Source organism: Hemicordylus capensis, chromosome 3, assembly GCF_027244095.1.
Source record: "Hemicordylus capensis ecotype Gifberg chromosome 3, rHemCap1.1.pri, whole genome shotgun sequence".
NCBI classification, from domain to species: Eukaryota; Metazoa; Chordata; class Lepidosauria; order Squamata; family Cordylidae; genus Hemicordylus; species Hemicordylus capensis.
Window position 1 is genome coordinate 43,929,911 of NC_069659.1, and position 15,663 is coordinate 43,945,573.

Here is a 15,663-nt window from a genome sequence, read left to right on the forward strand (position 1 = left end):
AACTTTGGGCTATTATCCCTGTAGCCAATGTGTTTATTGTTAGCATACCTGCACAATTAAAAGCTTTGAGAATTATTCCAAACCTAAATGCTGCATGCTGAAATCTTTCCCCATGTGCAATACATCTAGCATGATATATGCCATTCAATACCTTTGTAAGAAAATGTTGTTAAGACATCTAGAGTCTTCTAGAATGATCATTCAAAAGATGTACATCTGAGCAATGTGACATGTGAAAAAAGTGGGTGACCCTTTGGTAGCTCATTCTTTGGAGAAAACACATTCTTTTAGAGACATACAGTTTTGGGAAACTGAAAAAATACACATGGAAATGGTAAAGTTTTACTTAAGAGAGAAGCATGAGGGATTTTGGAATTAAACACTTTAGCTCCACAGGAGTTAAATGAAGAACTTGTTTTCTTGGCCATGCTTAAATGAAGGGTGTGATATTCCTTTAAGCTGATGCTTTCACAGTTAATGGATTACAGATGGGTCTACTGGCAACAGTATATCCGCCCCCCCTCCAGTTGGCAATGTTCTAAGCAGGTAAAGGACTACTTGTTCAGGTTCCTGTTGAAATACTACAAATGTAAGTAGCCATAAGCATGATATATGTTACTGGAGGTTTCCTTTTTATCTTGTTTGACATGTGTTTTTATGAAGTGGTTTAATTGCATTTTTAAATGTTGTTTTAGTAATGCCCCCGAAGAAAGCCTCTGAGGCTGAAACAAGTTGCGCTCCAATAAATGCTTCACCACACCTTGAGATTTTTGTCTCCCATTTCATTTTCTGGTTGGGTGGTTCCTGTTTTCCCCCATCACTCTTGGCAGCCATCTCATCTGGGGAGGAAATGAACACATATTGGTACTGTTGAAATGGAGCATGGATGCCATCACATTCCTTGCACTAATATTTTGAACTACTAGCACAACCCTTCAGCTTCTGGGGGAGCAGGCTTTACTACCATCATTCTATATAGTGCGTCTATATGTTCCTTCACAGCTCAGCATGTAAGAGGGCTCAAGATTTTAACAGACAGCAGCTTGTAAAAATCTCTCTCTCAGGCAAAGTTATGGACCTTGAAATTATGCAGATTCAGGTGCTGACTGAATCAGATGGAGAAGATGGGAGCCAGCGTGGTGTAGTGGTTAGAGTGCTGGACTAGGACCGGGGAGACCCGAGTTCAAATCCCCATTCAGCCATGAGGCTTGCTGGGTGACTCTGGGCCAGTCACTTCTCTCTTGGCCTAACCTACTTCACAGGGTTGTTGTGAGGAGAGATTTAAGCATGTAGTACACTGCTCGGGGCTCCTTGGAGGAAGAGCGGGATATAAATGTAAAAAGAAGAAGAAGAAGAAGTCAGCCTTTGAATAATGACTCATTCTTAGTGAAATATAAAGTGCAGTTACCAATGTCAATTTAAACTCTCAACATTAATACACTGGAGAAGCATGAAAGTTGCAGAGATGCTTTCCACGTATGTCATCTAAAGGGCATTTTAGCAGCTCTGTACATCTCTACCCCTTAGGACCGTAAGTGATCTCTGATATGGTTGAAGACATGCACAGCAGCGATGAGGAGAGGCCAGAGGAGTGGTGGGCAGAACAGTAGCAGCACTGTCTCAGGAGCAGGATGGACTGTTGTGTTCATCTCAAGCAGTGAACGTCAATGAGCTGGTGCTGCTGAACACCTTCTTTGGAATGAAGATCATCTTCCCCATGAAGATGTCATTTGCTGCAATGGCACACTCAGGGGCTAATAGCAGCTTTCAGTGGGGAAATGACACAGGAGGAAAGAGGGACGCATACACCTGTCCCTGGTCCCAAACTAGATCAGGCCTTGCAGTTACTTATAAAGAACAAGTGCAGGAGAGACGGTGGTGTGTTTAACATATCTCGTTAAACACTTTTCTTACAGAACACTAGTTTGAGATGCAAAACAGCCCTTCCATGTGCAGGAGGGGGAAAAAGAGGGCATCTTTAGATCCATCCCATTGCTTGCAAGTTTGACAGTCTGGCCTACAAAATCATCCTACAGCTACTGCTCTGTCTCTTTTTACAGCATTGCCTTTTGATTGCCAAGTTACACCCCTTAATTACATGGACCAAAGAACTAGATTGCTTTTAAAAGCAATATATTTACCAGTTGCAGTTCTTTTCATAAGGCTTAGTGAGGCTTTATTCTAAGAAAATCGCAAAAACAAAGAAAATCAATGCACACTAACTCTTATTGTATTTGCTTGCCCTGAAGATGGTGGTTGGGAGCTAAAGTTCCCAGGAGCTGATGCCAGCCACCAATGAAGAACTGAGTACAAGAAGGGTTTGCATCTCCCTGCCCCTACAGAAAAGTACTGGCCAAATTCAGATGTAACATGAGGTCCCTTCACCTCCAGTTTCCTCACCCACACACCTGAATTTGGGAAAATTGATTTTGTAATGGAAAGAGACTCACAGTTTCTCTCCCCAAACTCCAATCTGAACCTTTGGTCAGAGTGGAGTTTAGCCACCACAAACTCCATTTCTGAAGCACCTGCATTACATCTGGACACTACCACCACAATTTCGGCCCCATGGAACCAGAGTAAAGAGAGGAAGCTCCTCTCTCACTCCAACCTGATTGGCTGTGCAGGCTGTCCTGTCAATAAGGAAGCCCGCACAGCTCCCCCACCTCTCTTCAGTCTCGCCAACTGCCGAGGGGCAGCTCTCCCGAACATACCAATGCAGACAGGAGAGCGGGGTGGGGGATGGAACCATGGGTCCATTGGATTTGTGGTTCTGCCTTACATCTGAAAGTGGCCATTGTGTGCTGTCCTGTGGCACAGTGGAAAAGCAGACCAGTTACCATAGCTCTGGAGAGACTGTTAATTGGCCAACAACTGTCTATTATACCTTCTTTTCCAAAATCCACCTTTTAAGCCAGGGACATGGGCTCAGGCTGAACTTAAGAAGAAATAGGCATAAGGTAAGAAAAGGCAGTGATTTTAATTTTATTTAGGGGATTAATTAATTGGGAAATTGCATAGTACCTGTGAGACCTAAATTTGGAATGTAAGTCAACTGACAGTAAAATGACTGGGGGAGGTGATGTTTTGATTCTGCCTTTATTCCATCTTGTCTTGCATTCCATTTCCAACCATGGTCAGCCAAATATCTCTGCAAAGTTTACAAGCAGGAAATGAGGGCAACAGCATCCTTGTCATTTGTCCCCCCCGGCATCTGGTATTTAAAGCTATACTACGTTTGAATATTATAAGAAAAGGGGATTCCATTATCGAGGCTGAAAGGAGATGCTTCTGTTGGCAGTGCTAAGGTTGAATAGGTAGGAGGAGCTTTAGGTGGATGTGTCTAAGGAATAAGAGTGTTGTGTTAAAAAAAACAACCCAAAAAAACCAAACACATTTTTAACCAGCTCCAGTTTCTAAGGGAACAGGCTTGATCTGACTTCACATTTTGAATACCATGTTGCTTTTGATCTGAAATATGGGAAATGCCAAAAAGTTAACATCTCTGAAGACACCACATATGGCATACCAAGACTGTACTCCCACCCACAATGTGGCTTATGTGCTTTTTAGTGGATTTCAAGGCAATTTCTTGCAAAACACCAATGTTGTTGCTTCAGAGAGAGTGGGGGTTCACTTTAGTTCATCAAGATCCATACCACACAGACACATACATGTATTCTCCTGTTATTACACTGTTCCCCCCTCCTACACACAGAGGTTATCTTTGCATAGGAAAAATGAAGTGTGTGAAGCAGTCCTAAGATTGTCCTCACTGCCCTCATTAAACAGCAAAGATCACTCAACTAGTGGGAGTGAAGTAGGGCTAGTGACAGAAGAGATGATAAAGTTAGAGAACATTGATACAACCCCAAGATTTTAGTTCTGAGACTCATTTATGGGGGTGGGGGCAGACAAAACACACACTTTGAACTAGGAGTGCCAATTTATGAAACATGAACCATTCCCGCTTACAACAGTGTATTCAAATCAGCACAGAACAGGTGCCCATGACACCACAGCAATAAGCAGGCAAAGGAAGAGAAACTTCTCATGCTTCTGTTAACAGCTCACGAGTGCCTTACATGCATGACTCATATAATCATGAGGTGGGGCAGCAATGCAGTGATGCAGATCAACTTCTGCAAGCAGAGTGGGCTCTCCAAACTGATCTGCAGGAACAGTTGTGTTCTCTCAGTGTGGTGGAGTGCTGGACTAGGACTGAGGAGACCAGAGTTGCAATCCCTGTTCAACCCATGCAACTCTCTGGGTGACTTTGGGCCAGTCACTTATCGGTCAGCCTAACATACCACACAGGGTTGTGGTGGTGATGATCAAAATAATCATGTACACTGCTCTGCACTCCTTGGAGAACGAGTGGGATATAAGTGAGATAAGCAACGCTCATGCAAGTGATTTCACATATACCTGCAAGGTAGATCATAGATATGAGCCCACCCTTTAAAGAAGAGAAGTTTGCTCTGTCTAGGGTGAAGATTTAGCCAGATGTGTTTGTAAACTGATCAATGATGCCTTCCACTCTTTTAATCAAAGCATGACTTATGGTTCCATTATCTGCCCCCCCAGTCCTTCCAGTCTGCCGGCTTTAAGAAAAATCATTGCTTAACCCAATGTCAAAAGATAATTAAAAATAGTTCAAACTGAGGTTTGACTCTCCATTTGCTTGATGAATAAATATCTTTGTATCGTTAAGCCCTAAAGCCCCAAAGGAATTGTGCACAGTTGAAGCTTCTGAGATACAGCACTTAATAGAAAAACCAAATCCTTTAGACTAGAAAGAGTCAGGAAGAGAAACCCAGCCTAAGGAGTTTATCCTGAACTCTGCTTTCAAAGTCTTATCCTCTTCCACCAGTCTTGAAAATACTGTGGCCTTCTAGCACGTTTTCCAAAGTTATGAACCTTCCCTATCTCTGTCAATTTCACACCATCTATTAATGCCTGTTTTCTATGCATAAAGGACTATGGACTACTATAAAACCAGAGTCCCCAAGGAATCTTTCATTCTGTAGCTGAACTTCAAGGACACATTCCCACTGAAAATCCCAATTAAAAGTCTCAGAAGCCAAACTTTCATCAAGGAGGAAAGTATCTCTGTAACGAATGGACTAACTTTCAAAAAGAGGCTTTGTGGGACTTGGAGCTAGAAGCAAAAAAAAGTACATCTGCCAAAAAAAGGTTAATCATAATAAATTGTGTGCACACATGCACACACACTCTAAAGTGTCTTCAAAACAGCCATACCTTTATTTCTCAGCAAATCCAAAACCATTTTTTGAATTAACCTATCATTACTAACAGCCAATGATGCAGGAATTCCAGTACTGCAAAGCCCAAGGTCTTTCTCTTAAAAAGCAACCACAGAGAGAGAGAGTAATTTGGACTGAGACCACAGCATAGAAGGGGGAGGAAGGGTCTCTAATACCTTTTCTCTCACATTGTTTACCTGACTGAATCAGGAGTAATAACATTAATAATAATAATTAGTAGTAGTAGTAGTTTAGCCCTGATAGCCACTGATCCTGACTGAACCTATATTGGAAAAGAATGTCAACTGAAACAAAGAATGGGGTGTGGGAGAAGACAGGCAGGCATATGTCAGTGGTCTGAAGGTGAGAGCCCAAATCTAAGACAACAGTAGAGGATTTACAAATGAGTGAATTGTGAAAAATTGAGATATAAATATTCTAGAATCAGAGAGAATGCATTCTTGCTTTCCATTCATTTGAAACAAACAAAAAAACAAAAAAACATAATTGAAGAAATTGCAATTTGCTTATTCCAGAAACAAGCAACTGCAATGCCAATGCAAGGAATGCATCAGCTCCTGCCACAAATCTTGAATCTGACTTTCAACTTGATACTGAGACTTGTGGAAGGATTTGATTTTGTTTTTAGGAATACTAAAAGATTTTGAAGGACTTTCATTAAGTCTTCAGAATATGTCTCTGTGATGATCAGCCCAGCCCTCCCCTCCTCTGTCCTCAGGAGTGAACCAGAATTGAACCCTGTCCTGTCAGGCCGTGACCTCAAGGGATCAGCCACTCAGCACACGGTGGACGGCTCCTAGAGGACCTGGTGGCAGGAAGTGAAGGGGGTTCTCAGTTGGAGCCAGGCAGGGCAAACAGGTTGTCTGGCCTGGCAATAGCGGCAACCAGGAGCTCTGCAGGGGCCTGACTGAAGTCTCTACCATGGATTTGGTGAGTTCAGGAGGGAAAGCAGGGCTTTGGCTTCGGGGAAAGGTTTAGCAAGGAAACTGTGTGTTAGGTAGCCTGCATTAGATTTCTCTTGATTTTGTGCTTTTGCAAATCCTTACAATTGGTTTATTGTGTTTTTATCTATAACGTAACAAAGAGGAACTGAGCCTGAGCCCTTTTATCCACCAAGGGCTTTGTAGAAGTCTCTATACCCTGTAAAGGTGCTTTTAAAGGTTTCTTGCACCTGGGGGGCAGGGGGGGAGTGTTTGTTGAATTATCCTTGCAACTGGGTAACCATGATTTTAAAGTGAGCTACTCCAAACACCAGCTGGAATAATCTTTGGAAGAAATCTTGTAAAGTACTGAGTATTTCTTTTTACCTTGTAACTTAAAGCTGAGAGAGCATCAGACTGAAGCAGACTGTAGTATTTTGAATAGTTTCTCTTTTTCTTATTTGTATTTTACCTGTCTGAGTGGATTTTTAACTCAGGAAAAGGGGTTTTACTCTGGTGCAAACATGCCTCAGTGTTGATTGCCCAGCAACTCACACTACCAAGTTTGCTCTTCACATGTAGGCTGCACATGGAAGGCTTTCTGTATTTTTCCATTGGTAAAGGAGGAGAGTTTCCCTAGAATTTCACCCACACTGGGGCAGGGGGAGGAATAAGCTCTATTTAAAAGTGGTTGTGGTGAAAGCAATTGGACTACCAAAGGAAAAATTTAAGTTGTAAAGGAATAGCCTTTGTTGAGCAAACATGGAGGGAATGATGCAGCATTTTTCTTTCCCCCTTATGGGCTTGCTTTGAGACAAAGGCTGGGCTTAAATCTGCTATTCACTACACTCTACTAAACCCATCAATGTTAACAAAACTGTTGACAAAATCATTTTTGCAGTTAAAGAGGTTGCTGGGGGTTGGAGAGCATGAGGGGCTCAAATATAGAATGGACACAATAGGACTGGTATTTTACATCCCATCACACCAGCTGCCACTGAAATATACAGCTCATTTTAGAATCTCTATTACGTGCAACTTTTATATCTTTTAGAGCAGCAGGAGTATATTGTTGCCAGATTTTCATTCACTGCATAACCAGGGTCATATACTCCAATAGTCTTCATCTACCTGAGGTCTGGGGACTGGACGTTTCCCATTGTTGTCCAACCAGAACCTTCATAAGACACCCCTGTCACCAGGAAGAACCAGAAGTTGCAGACTGAGCAGCTGTCAGGATAAGAAGAGGACAAATAGTGCTGGACTAGGACCGGGGAGACCTGAGTTCAAATCCCCATTCAGCCATGATACTAGCTGGGTGACTCCGGGCTAGTCACTTCTCTTTCAGCCTAACCTACTTTATAGGGTTGTTGCGAAAGAGAAACTTAAGTATGTAGTACACTGCTCTGGGATCCTTGGAGGAAGAGCGGAATAGAAATGTAATAATAATAATAATACAAACCAGTCAATAACGCCTGTCTGACTGTGTAAACACAACACCAACCACCACAATATATTATCTGGTCCCAAGTAAGCCACCACCTCAATTTTTACATTTCTATACAGCCTTGTTGGTATATGTAATGTGACTTGAGTTGTCATTCTTCAAGGTTCAGCTGTCTCACCAGAGGCTCTAGGAGTTAGATCTGAGGGACAGGTATATGCCCTCTCTGGTGGTATAGATGTGTGGACAAGAAATCCCTGTGTAGGGCAGTGTCCAACATTTTACACACTACAGCTATTGAGGTGTACTTTGGAATTTTGAAAACCTGTTATTGTGACTAGTATCTCTTCTGTCCAATATCTGGATGAGGCTTTACATCCTTTCAGAATAATGTTCATGGACACTGCCCATGAACAAATCCAGTCCGTGGAGGTGCAGCAACTGAAATTTCAGAGCAAACAGAAAGTTTTCATCCACACATGGGGGTGGGGTTGTTTACCAATTCCTCTTTTCCTCTGTAGCTCAGTACCCACCAAAAATATGTCCCCAAGGGTCCCCCAACCAAAACATGCACATGTGCACAAGCATTCCACTTGAATTATCTTAGTCTGGACACAGTTGATTGTCTACTTACCTCCCTCTCATCTTTCTTCCCCTTTTTGCATGTGTCTGTGTGCATGCGTTATGTGAGGCTTAAGTATAGGGATGTGCATTTGTGAAGCTCAAGGAAGCAACAGAGGAAAGATGGATGGGGACTCAAAAAACATGAGGCGGGTGTAACTTAAGAATGGTTAGAATACTAGAGTGAGGCATCAAAGTTGGTCTGTTTTGTATTTGCTGTAATGCTAGAAAAACCAATCAAATGTTAACAGTGGGGAAGAAAACCTGCTACAAGTGAGTCATGTTTTTCTGCTACATCTTCAGCAGAACGAACAAAACATCCTTCTGGCCCTAAAATCAATGGAAGACAGGCTACTGCAGAGTAAATGATTACCTCATGCAGAAGACAGAGTACAGTCTTCAGCACCAAGTAGCAGGGAGGTAGCAGAGGGGGAACACTCAGTTCAGGTCTGGAATTCTTGATATAGGAATTAGGACATTACAATCTATTATTGCTTTCATCTTGGAGGGTATACATCTGTATTTATTCTATACAAGCACAGAACGAGGCACTGGATGCAGAGATTAGCATCCAGATCAATTTGCTTTCGTTTTTTGTTTGTTTTTTAAAAGCAAGTTTCTAATTGTCTATGAAGATCTGAGCGATTAAGGTCAACAATGATTCCAAACCATGAATTTCTGCCATGAGTGCATTCCACAGCCCAGGAGCAGCTAGAGAGGAGATCACAGGATCCAGCTCCTCTATACTCTTTCATTGGAGGACAACCCCTTCCACTACCAACACACACCAATACAATTATTTCAGTATTTTCCAAAGACATCACCTATTCCCTTCTCCATCTAGAAAACCCTCAATGATAACCTGATGGGACTTGTATTTTGACAAGGTCAAACACCAGTTAACCAAGAGAATCTATCAATGTGGGGGAAAAGTTTTAAAACTGCATACTAAGTAAACATTAGAAGAAATCTGTTGCTCTCAAGAACTAACGGGAGTCTACACGAATTGCAACAAAGGAAGAAGAGAATGCATTTAAATACTTACCCTGAAAGTTTACACTCAAAGCTGTATTTAAAGAGGACAATAATTGTACTAGGAAAGCTTTATCCTCTGATCCCTATAAAACAAAATTACACTTTCTAGTCAATAAGACTTTAAGATTTTTCCATTTTAAAGTCAGATCTAAGAAATTTCCAATTAAAGTTTAGCCATGCTGTAAAGAGCTGCTGGGGAGTTTTCTAGATGCCCTGCAAGAGTCACAGATGGGAATTTTAACTACACGCACAATTGGAACAAACTTTCGGATTTACCATGGATTTCCTCCCTTTAATCTTGCACAGCATGGTGTTTAGCAAGAGGGGAAAAATCCCATCCTTGCACTTCAAATGCTACATGAGAAAAAAGGGATTCTGGCAAAGTAAACAGAACATCAGTTGATTAAGTCAGAGGGAAATCAATGACTTCCCCGACACATGCACACACAGTTGACCAACGGGTTACTCCTGCTGAGTGCAAAATCACTGCTTGACGTTTCTGCTTGCTAAGCAGCTTTGTTTACTCACCAGACACAGTAGTCTCTGTTCAAGACAAAGAGGTGCAACTCCCCCACCTCCCTTTCCTACTAAGGTTATTCAGTAGACCCTACCACATAATATAATAGGCAAGAAAAATGTGTGTCAAGAGAATTGTTTTGCAGAGGCTAAAGCAAACTCAAGTTCCAAAAGCTCTTAACTAAATTGTTGTCTCAGCAAAGATCTGAAGCTATCCAAGATCCCGTCAGAATTATTGAAGCCTACAGTCTTGTCTGCAAATAAGCCCCAGTTATTTCTCAACCAATTACACATGTGAAAGTGAGAGCAGTTCCAGTTTACAATTATTGCCCCTCTGGAAGTGAACGGTGTAGCAAATTTGTCCAGGTAGTACCAGATGTTTTTGTCCTCTTCTCACCCTGACAGCTGGTCAGTCTGCAACTCCTGATTCTTCCTGGTGACAGGGCTATGTCATGACGGGTATGGTAACGAATGCCAGAATGGAAAATGTTACAGGGAAGTAAACACAAGCAACGGGTGAATTTGTGGTACAGAGCTCTTCTGTTAAGCTTCTAAGTAAGCCTTAATCACCAATCAGATGCATGGTATGTTTGCACGCGGACGTGCCATGGTGCGGTTCGTTTTGAGGTGGGAAATGGGAATGTTTCAGACATTGGGAAAGGATGAAGTGGAGTGCTCTTCAGTTGCTATGGTTACTTGAAACTTAAGTCAGGCATCAGGATCATTGGTGTCTTCCAAAGGGGCAGAGGCTGCAATCCTATATATCCATCCACTTACCTGGGAGTAAGCCCCACTGAATTCAATGGGACTGACTCAATCCAGGGGGCAAGTACACCCTCTTGCCTTTCCTCCAAACAACCATGATCAGGATCCAAAAGGCTCATAACTTATCATTTTCAGAGTTTGCAAAGTGGGGCTCCTGGTCAGGGCTGCCCCTAAGGGAGTGTGGGGCTGGAGGCAAGTCAGCATGTGCGGGGCCTCCTTAACATTTCATATCACACTGCTTGATGACACACAGTGTAAATAGTGTGAGTAAGGTTTTTGGACATGTCCAACCAGCTTGGACATATAATGCATTTCTAAAGAAATAAAAACAAAAAGTACAACACATGCTTCACAGTTCTCAGACCTTCTGGGTTGCAGATCAACTTGAGCATAGTGCATTCATAAACAAATTATATGTTGTTTGTTCCAGAAGTTTTTGTAATTTTCTGCCATGAAACAAGCCACTTATAGGACATTTTGGATTGGTTTTTTTTAAAAAAACCAACAATTTGTCCAATCCACTTAATTTAAATATACATATTCCTACCACCCTGCCCTACATCTCTGCGCAATACCAAAGCCCTATGGCAAGCCAATCCCTAAATATTCAAGGGGAGGGGGAGATAACCACAAAAAGGAAATCACATCATACCTCCATTACCAAGACTGGGCAAGGCAGAGGGTCTGCAGAGAGCTCTGGTGCTGGACACTCTCTGCCTGCCTGATCGCTTCTTTCCTGAGCTTCAAGCTTCAGAGAGGCCTGCATGGAGGCCTCTATGGAAGCCCCACCCACCCGCTGAACAGCTTAGAGGCGAGGAGAAATGGAGCTCTAGCAGTTTGCCTGGGAGCCTTTCAAGCTGCACACAGACACAAAAGATCGGATTCAGCTAGGACTGGGGGAGAGAAGAGGGCAGGCTGCACAACAGTGTGCCCAGAGCGGGGCCTGTGCCAGTGCAGGGCAATTGGCTCAGTTGCCCCACCCTAAGGACGGTAAGGATGTGTGAATTGATTTGGGTACAAATCAATTTGTAGCAGAATCTAGCTGATTTAGGTGATTTGGAGACAAAACAAATCACCCCTGTGGCCCATTGGCTAGATTCAGGTCCAAATCAAATCATGCCCGATTCAAATCAATTTGAGATTCCGATCCCACCCATTAATTCCCCCAGATTCCCAGCTTTCATTTTTTAAAAAGCTAAGCTCCAGCCCTTGTAGAAGTGGAGTTATGGAGCAAAATGTGTGGTCACTATTTTTCAAGTGTTTGGATTCTTTGGTGTATAACAACTTTTCCTCAATGACTCTCTGTGAGGATTCATTACATACCTTCATTTCTTCTATTCATTTTGACTGTCTTTTCGACAGTGCCAAATGTCAACTGCCATGTGGCAACTATACCCCCCTCCCACCTGCAAGGTAATGGGGTACTACTCAGTTTATGTTCTAGGAATTTTTTCAAGTGTTTAGGCTCTTTGGTGTCTAATAACCTTTTCCTTATAATGAATCCCTATCAGGATCCGTTACACACCAAATAGTCTAAACACCTCAAAAATTCATAAAATATAAACTGAGTACCCAGTGACTTGTGGGTTGTGTGGTAGTTGACACATGGGATGCCACTAATTCCCCACTAGCAAAGAAGTGGAGTCAAAATGAACAAAAGAAATGAAAGTGTGTAATGAAGACATCAAAGAATCTAAACACTTCAAAAATTCATTAAAAATAAGCTGAGTACCCCCATGTGTGGGGGGGGGGTATGTGTGTATAGTTGACACATGACAGTTGACAGTTGGCACTGTCCAACGATAGTCAAAATGAACAGAAGAAACAAAGGTGTATAATGAATCCTCATAGGGATTCATTATGAGGAAAAGTTATTATACACCAAAGAATCAAAACACTTGAAAAATAATGACCGCACATTTTGCTCCATAACTCCACTTCGAGGGCTAGAGCTTAGCTTTTTTTAAAAAAGAAAGAAAGCTGGGGATCCATGTTAGGGTTAGGACAGGGCGACTACGAATCCCCATTATTTGCTATGGTGGAAATATACAAAATTAGTTTTTAAAAACCCTTAAAAATAATTAAAAATCAACCAAGCACCCCACCACCTTGAAATCTGGGTGGTAAGTGGCACCCATGGGGTGCCACCTACCAAACCCTTTCCATATCTGATGCCCCTAGGACTTTGGTAAATGGTCTGAATCAATCTGAATTATATTGAATAAAATACAAATTGATCTGGGGCGGGGGGGTAGATTTGGACACAAAACAAATCAGAGGTGATTTGTTTTGGGCACAAATCAAATAAAAATCAATTTGTGCACATCCCTAAAAAGACAGAAAACCTGCTCCTGGTTTGAAGCAATGAAAACAACCCTGTAATCTTTGGAACTCCTGGGGTTTGCTTGGGTTTGAAAAGCTGAGTCCTCCAGTGGGGTGCTCTCAAGGTTCTCCTTAGAATGTAAAAGCTGGGTCATGACCTAACTGGGCTGCTGTGGTACAGCCTACCTGTAAAGTTGCCACACAGACACATTTCGCCACATGGGATCAAGATGTTTGATTAGTCATCTCTCGGATAACACAACACTGATGTCATAGCAAGTCCCAGACACCTTTGTCTACTGAAAGGCTGACAAGGACATCCACACATGGTATCACATTATAGCTTAGGTGTATGCTATATGGAATGTCCAACCTGTAACAACCACAAAGCTTTAGTAACCTCAAAGTCATTACCCAAAAGAGAAGAAAAGTTGGCCACCAGCTTCATCTGAAGTGTAGAAGTAATTTAATACTAGAAAATTTAGAAGTGCTCAGATATCAGCAAACCAATGTACCACTTGAGACTGAGTCTGCCATGGCACAAATCTAAGGAATCACTGAACAGCTATTGTACAATATGCAGCACTGTTAGAGAACAGTAGTTTATCAGCTCCAACGAGACAACCCTAAGCAAAGAATACAGAGAGCAAGCACCACTATAAATTGCTTTCATTGACTCACATGGAGTTCAAAAAGAAGCCATTTCATAAAACTGGGGAGGGGGGGCGGGGCGGGACTCAAATGGGTCAAACTATTACTTGAGTATTTTGCTGTTCTGTTCTTGAAACACTGAAATCTTGAGAAAAATGCCAACATGCTATAAAAAAGAACCACTGAGTCAGTCCTCTATATAGGCAGACTAAACACCTAAAATCTCATCCTAAGTGAAGAAAGCCAAACCTGGACCTTGCCACGTCTGAATCTGCCCTCCCACCCAGTCTGCCCTATAATCTTTTTATAGCACAAAATGATTTCTGCTCTTTATTTTTGTCCAGACTGCTAACAGAGGAAAGTGTAACATGGCTCAGAATAGGGCCACTGATCCCCCATTTTGTGGTTTTAAAAAGTGGGGGAAACTACCAACATCCTCAGAATTAAAAGGAACCTAGTGCACAGAAGAAAAGCAAGCATTTATTCAATATTCAAGAACTCCACAGGCAAATATCTTACTGCTGCTTTATTGGCATAATTTAGATAGATGTTATGGTTCCTCATTAAATAATTATTGGAACACAGGGTGATTTTTTGACTCATAACACTCTTAAATATATTTTAAATATTGTTTATATGTTTATATTAAAAATAGCTTAACTAAATCTGCATAATTTCTAAAACATGGACTACTAGTTGTTCACATGGCTCTGACTTTATTACACTGCATCAAGGTCACATGACAGTTGGCCAAGTAAATGGTCGCTTACATTAGCTCAGTCAGCAGATTCAGACCTTTGTGCCGTTATTTTACTTTTAAATCTATTTAAAAACTTAAGAAATTCTCTTACCTGTTTTCCATCCAGCGTGTACAGGCGCTTAACTACTCCTGAATCCAGCTTGATGGCATCAGTAATGTCAGTGAGAACCTGCTCAAATGAATGTGCCGTCTTCTTGTTAAGCAGAATCCGGACTGCTTTACGTGGTTTCACCCCACTCCGAATGATTGTGACCAGTTTCGGCCTAATGAAATCCTTGTTCTCCTTTGTATCTGGAGAGCCTCCTTTGGCCGTGGCAAGAGAGGGCACTGTGCGGGAAGTGGAGGTGGTTTTAACATTCACCGACCAATTCGGATTTACATTCTTTGTGTACTCCAGCTTCTTGAAGGGCTCTATTGAACCACACACATAGCTCTCCCCTAAGAAAGAAACATTTCAAATCATTAACACAAATTGCTTTGTACTGCTACCATTTATAACAGTTCTATAAACAGACAAAGAGCCTGCAACATCTTAAAATGATAATGCAGCCTCACTACTACTTTTTATCTCTATAGGCACCTTCCATTGTTGTAACTTTTTTTTTTAAAGGAATCTCCCTTGAAGTTTTGAAGAAGAAACAGGAAAGTATTTGTGTCATATTATTTAAGTCCACAGAATCCTATGGAGATGGCAGGGGCTGAAACAGAAAAACTCTTGAAGTCCTTTTTATATATTCTATGCAAAAATGCAGACTTAGAACACTCATGCATAATTAATTGTTTCCTGAAAGCAACCAGTAAGTTCCTTTGGATATGTGGCTTTCCATATGTATACATGGAATCAAACTTGAAATCAAGATCATTAGTATTATGCAGATGTTAAGAAGAGCCATGGTAAATCATATTTGTAAATATCAGAGTGTACAATGAAGTAGTAATGAGAAAAATATGTACATTAAACACACACATATTTAAATTTTCCTGTCAAAATAAGTTGTCAGGTAGTTAAAGAAAAAGTAAGTTGTACTTTTGTCTTTGTAGTAAACGATGGATAAGAGAACTGAATCCTTGGCATCTCTTCCAACCACTGCTACAGAAATAGCAAAATATGGGAAGAACAGATACCACAATAGGATACACCTTTCTAATTAATGTAAGATGAAAAGAAGAGGATTTTTGCTAAGGTTTTAGTCCATATGCAGACTGAAGGCAAGGAGAACACTTAACTGCTCTATTTATGAAAGGCAATGTTAAGAGATTTTTGGTAAATCCAGTTTACTCTGGTGGAAGCTTGATACAAGATGAAGGCCAAGCAGCTCTAGTAATGATTCCAGAATGATC

General features: G+C 41.5%; 1 protein-coding gene across 6 annotated transcripts in view; it reads right to left on the minus strand.

Annotated features, from left to right (window-relative positions):
- The window catches only part of DCLK1 (doublecortin like kinase 1), a 399,204-nt gene that overhangs the window by 335,698 nt on the left and 47,843 nt on the right, over nucleotides 1–15,663 (minus strand). For all 6 annotated transcript variants that reach the window (XM_053305405.1, XM_053305407.1, XM_053305404.1 and 3 more), the window contains exon 3: nucleotides 14,414–14,760. In XM_053305405.1, the coding sequence (XP_053161380.1) occupies nucleotides 14,414–14,760 (347 nt within the window). The remainder of the gene's footprint in view (nucleotides 1–14,413; nucleotides 14,761–15,663) is intronic.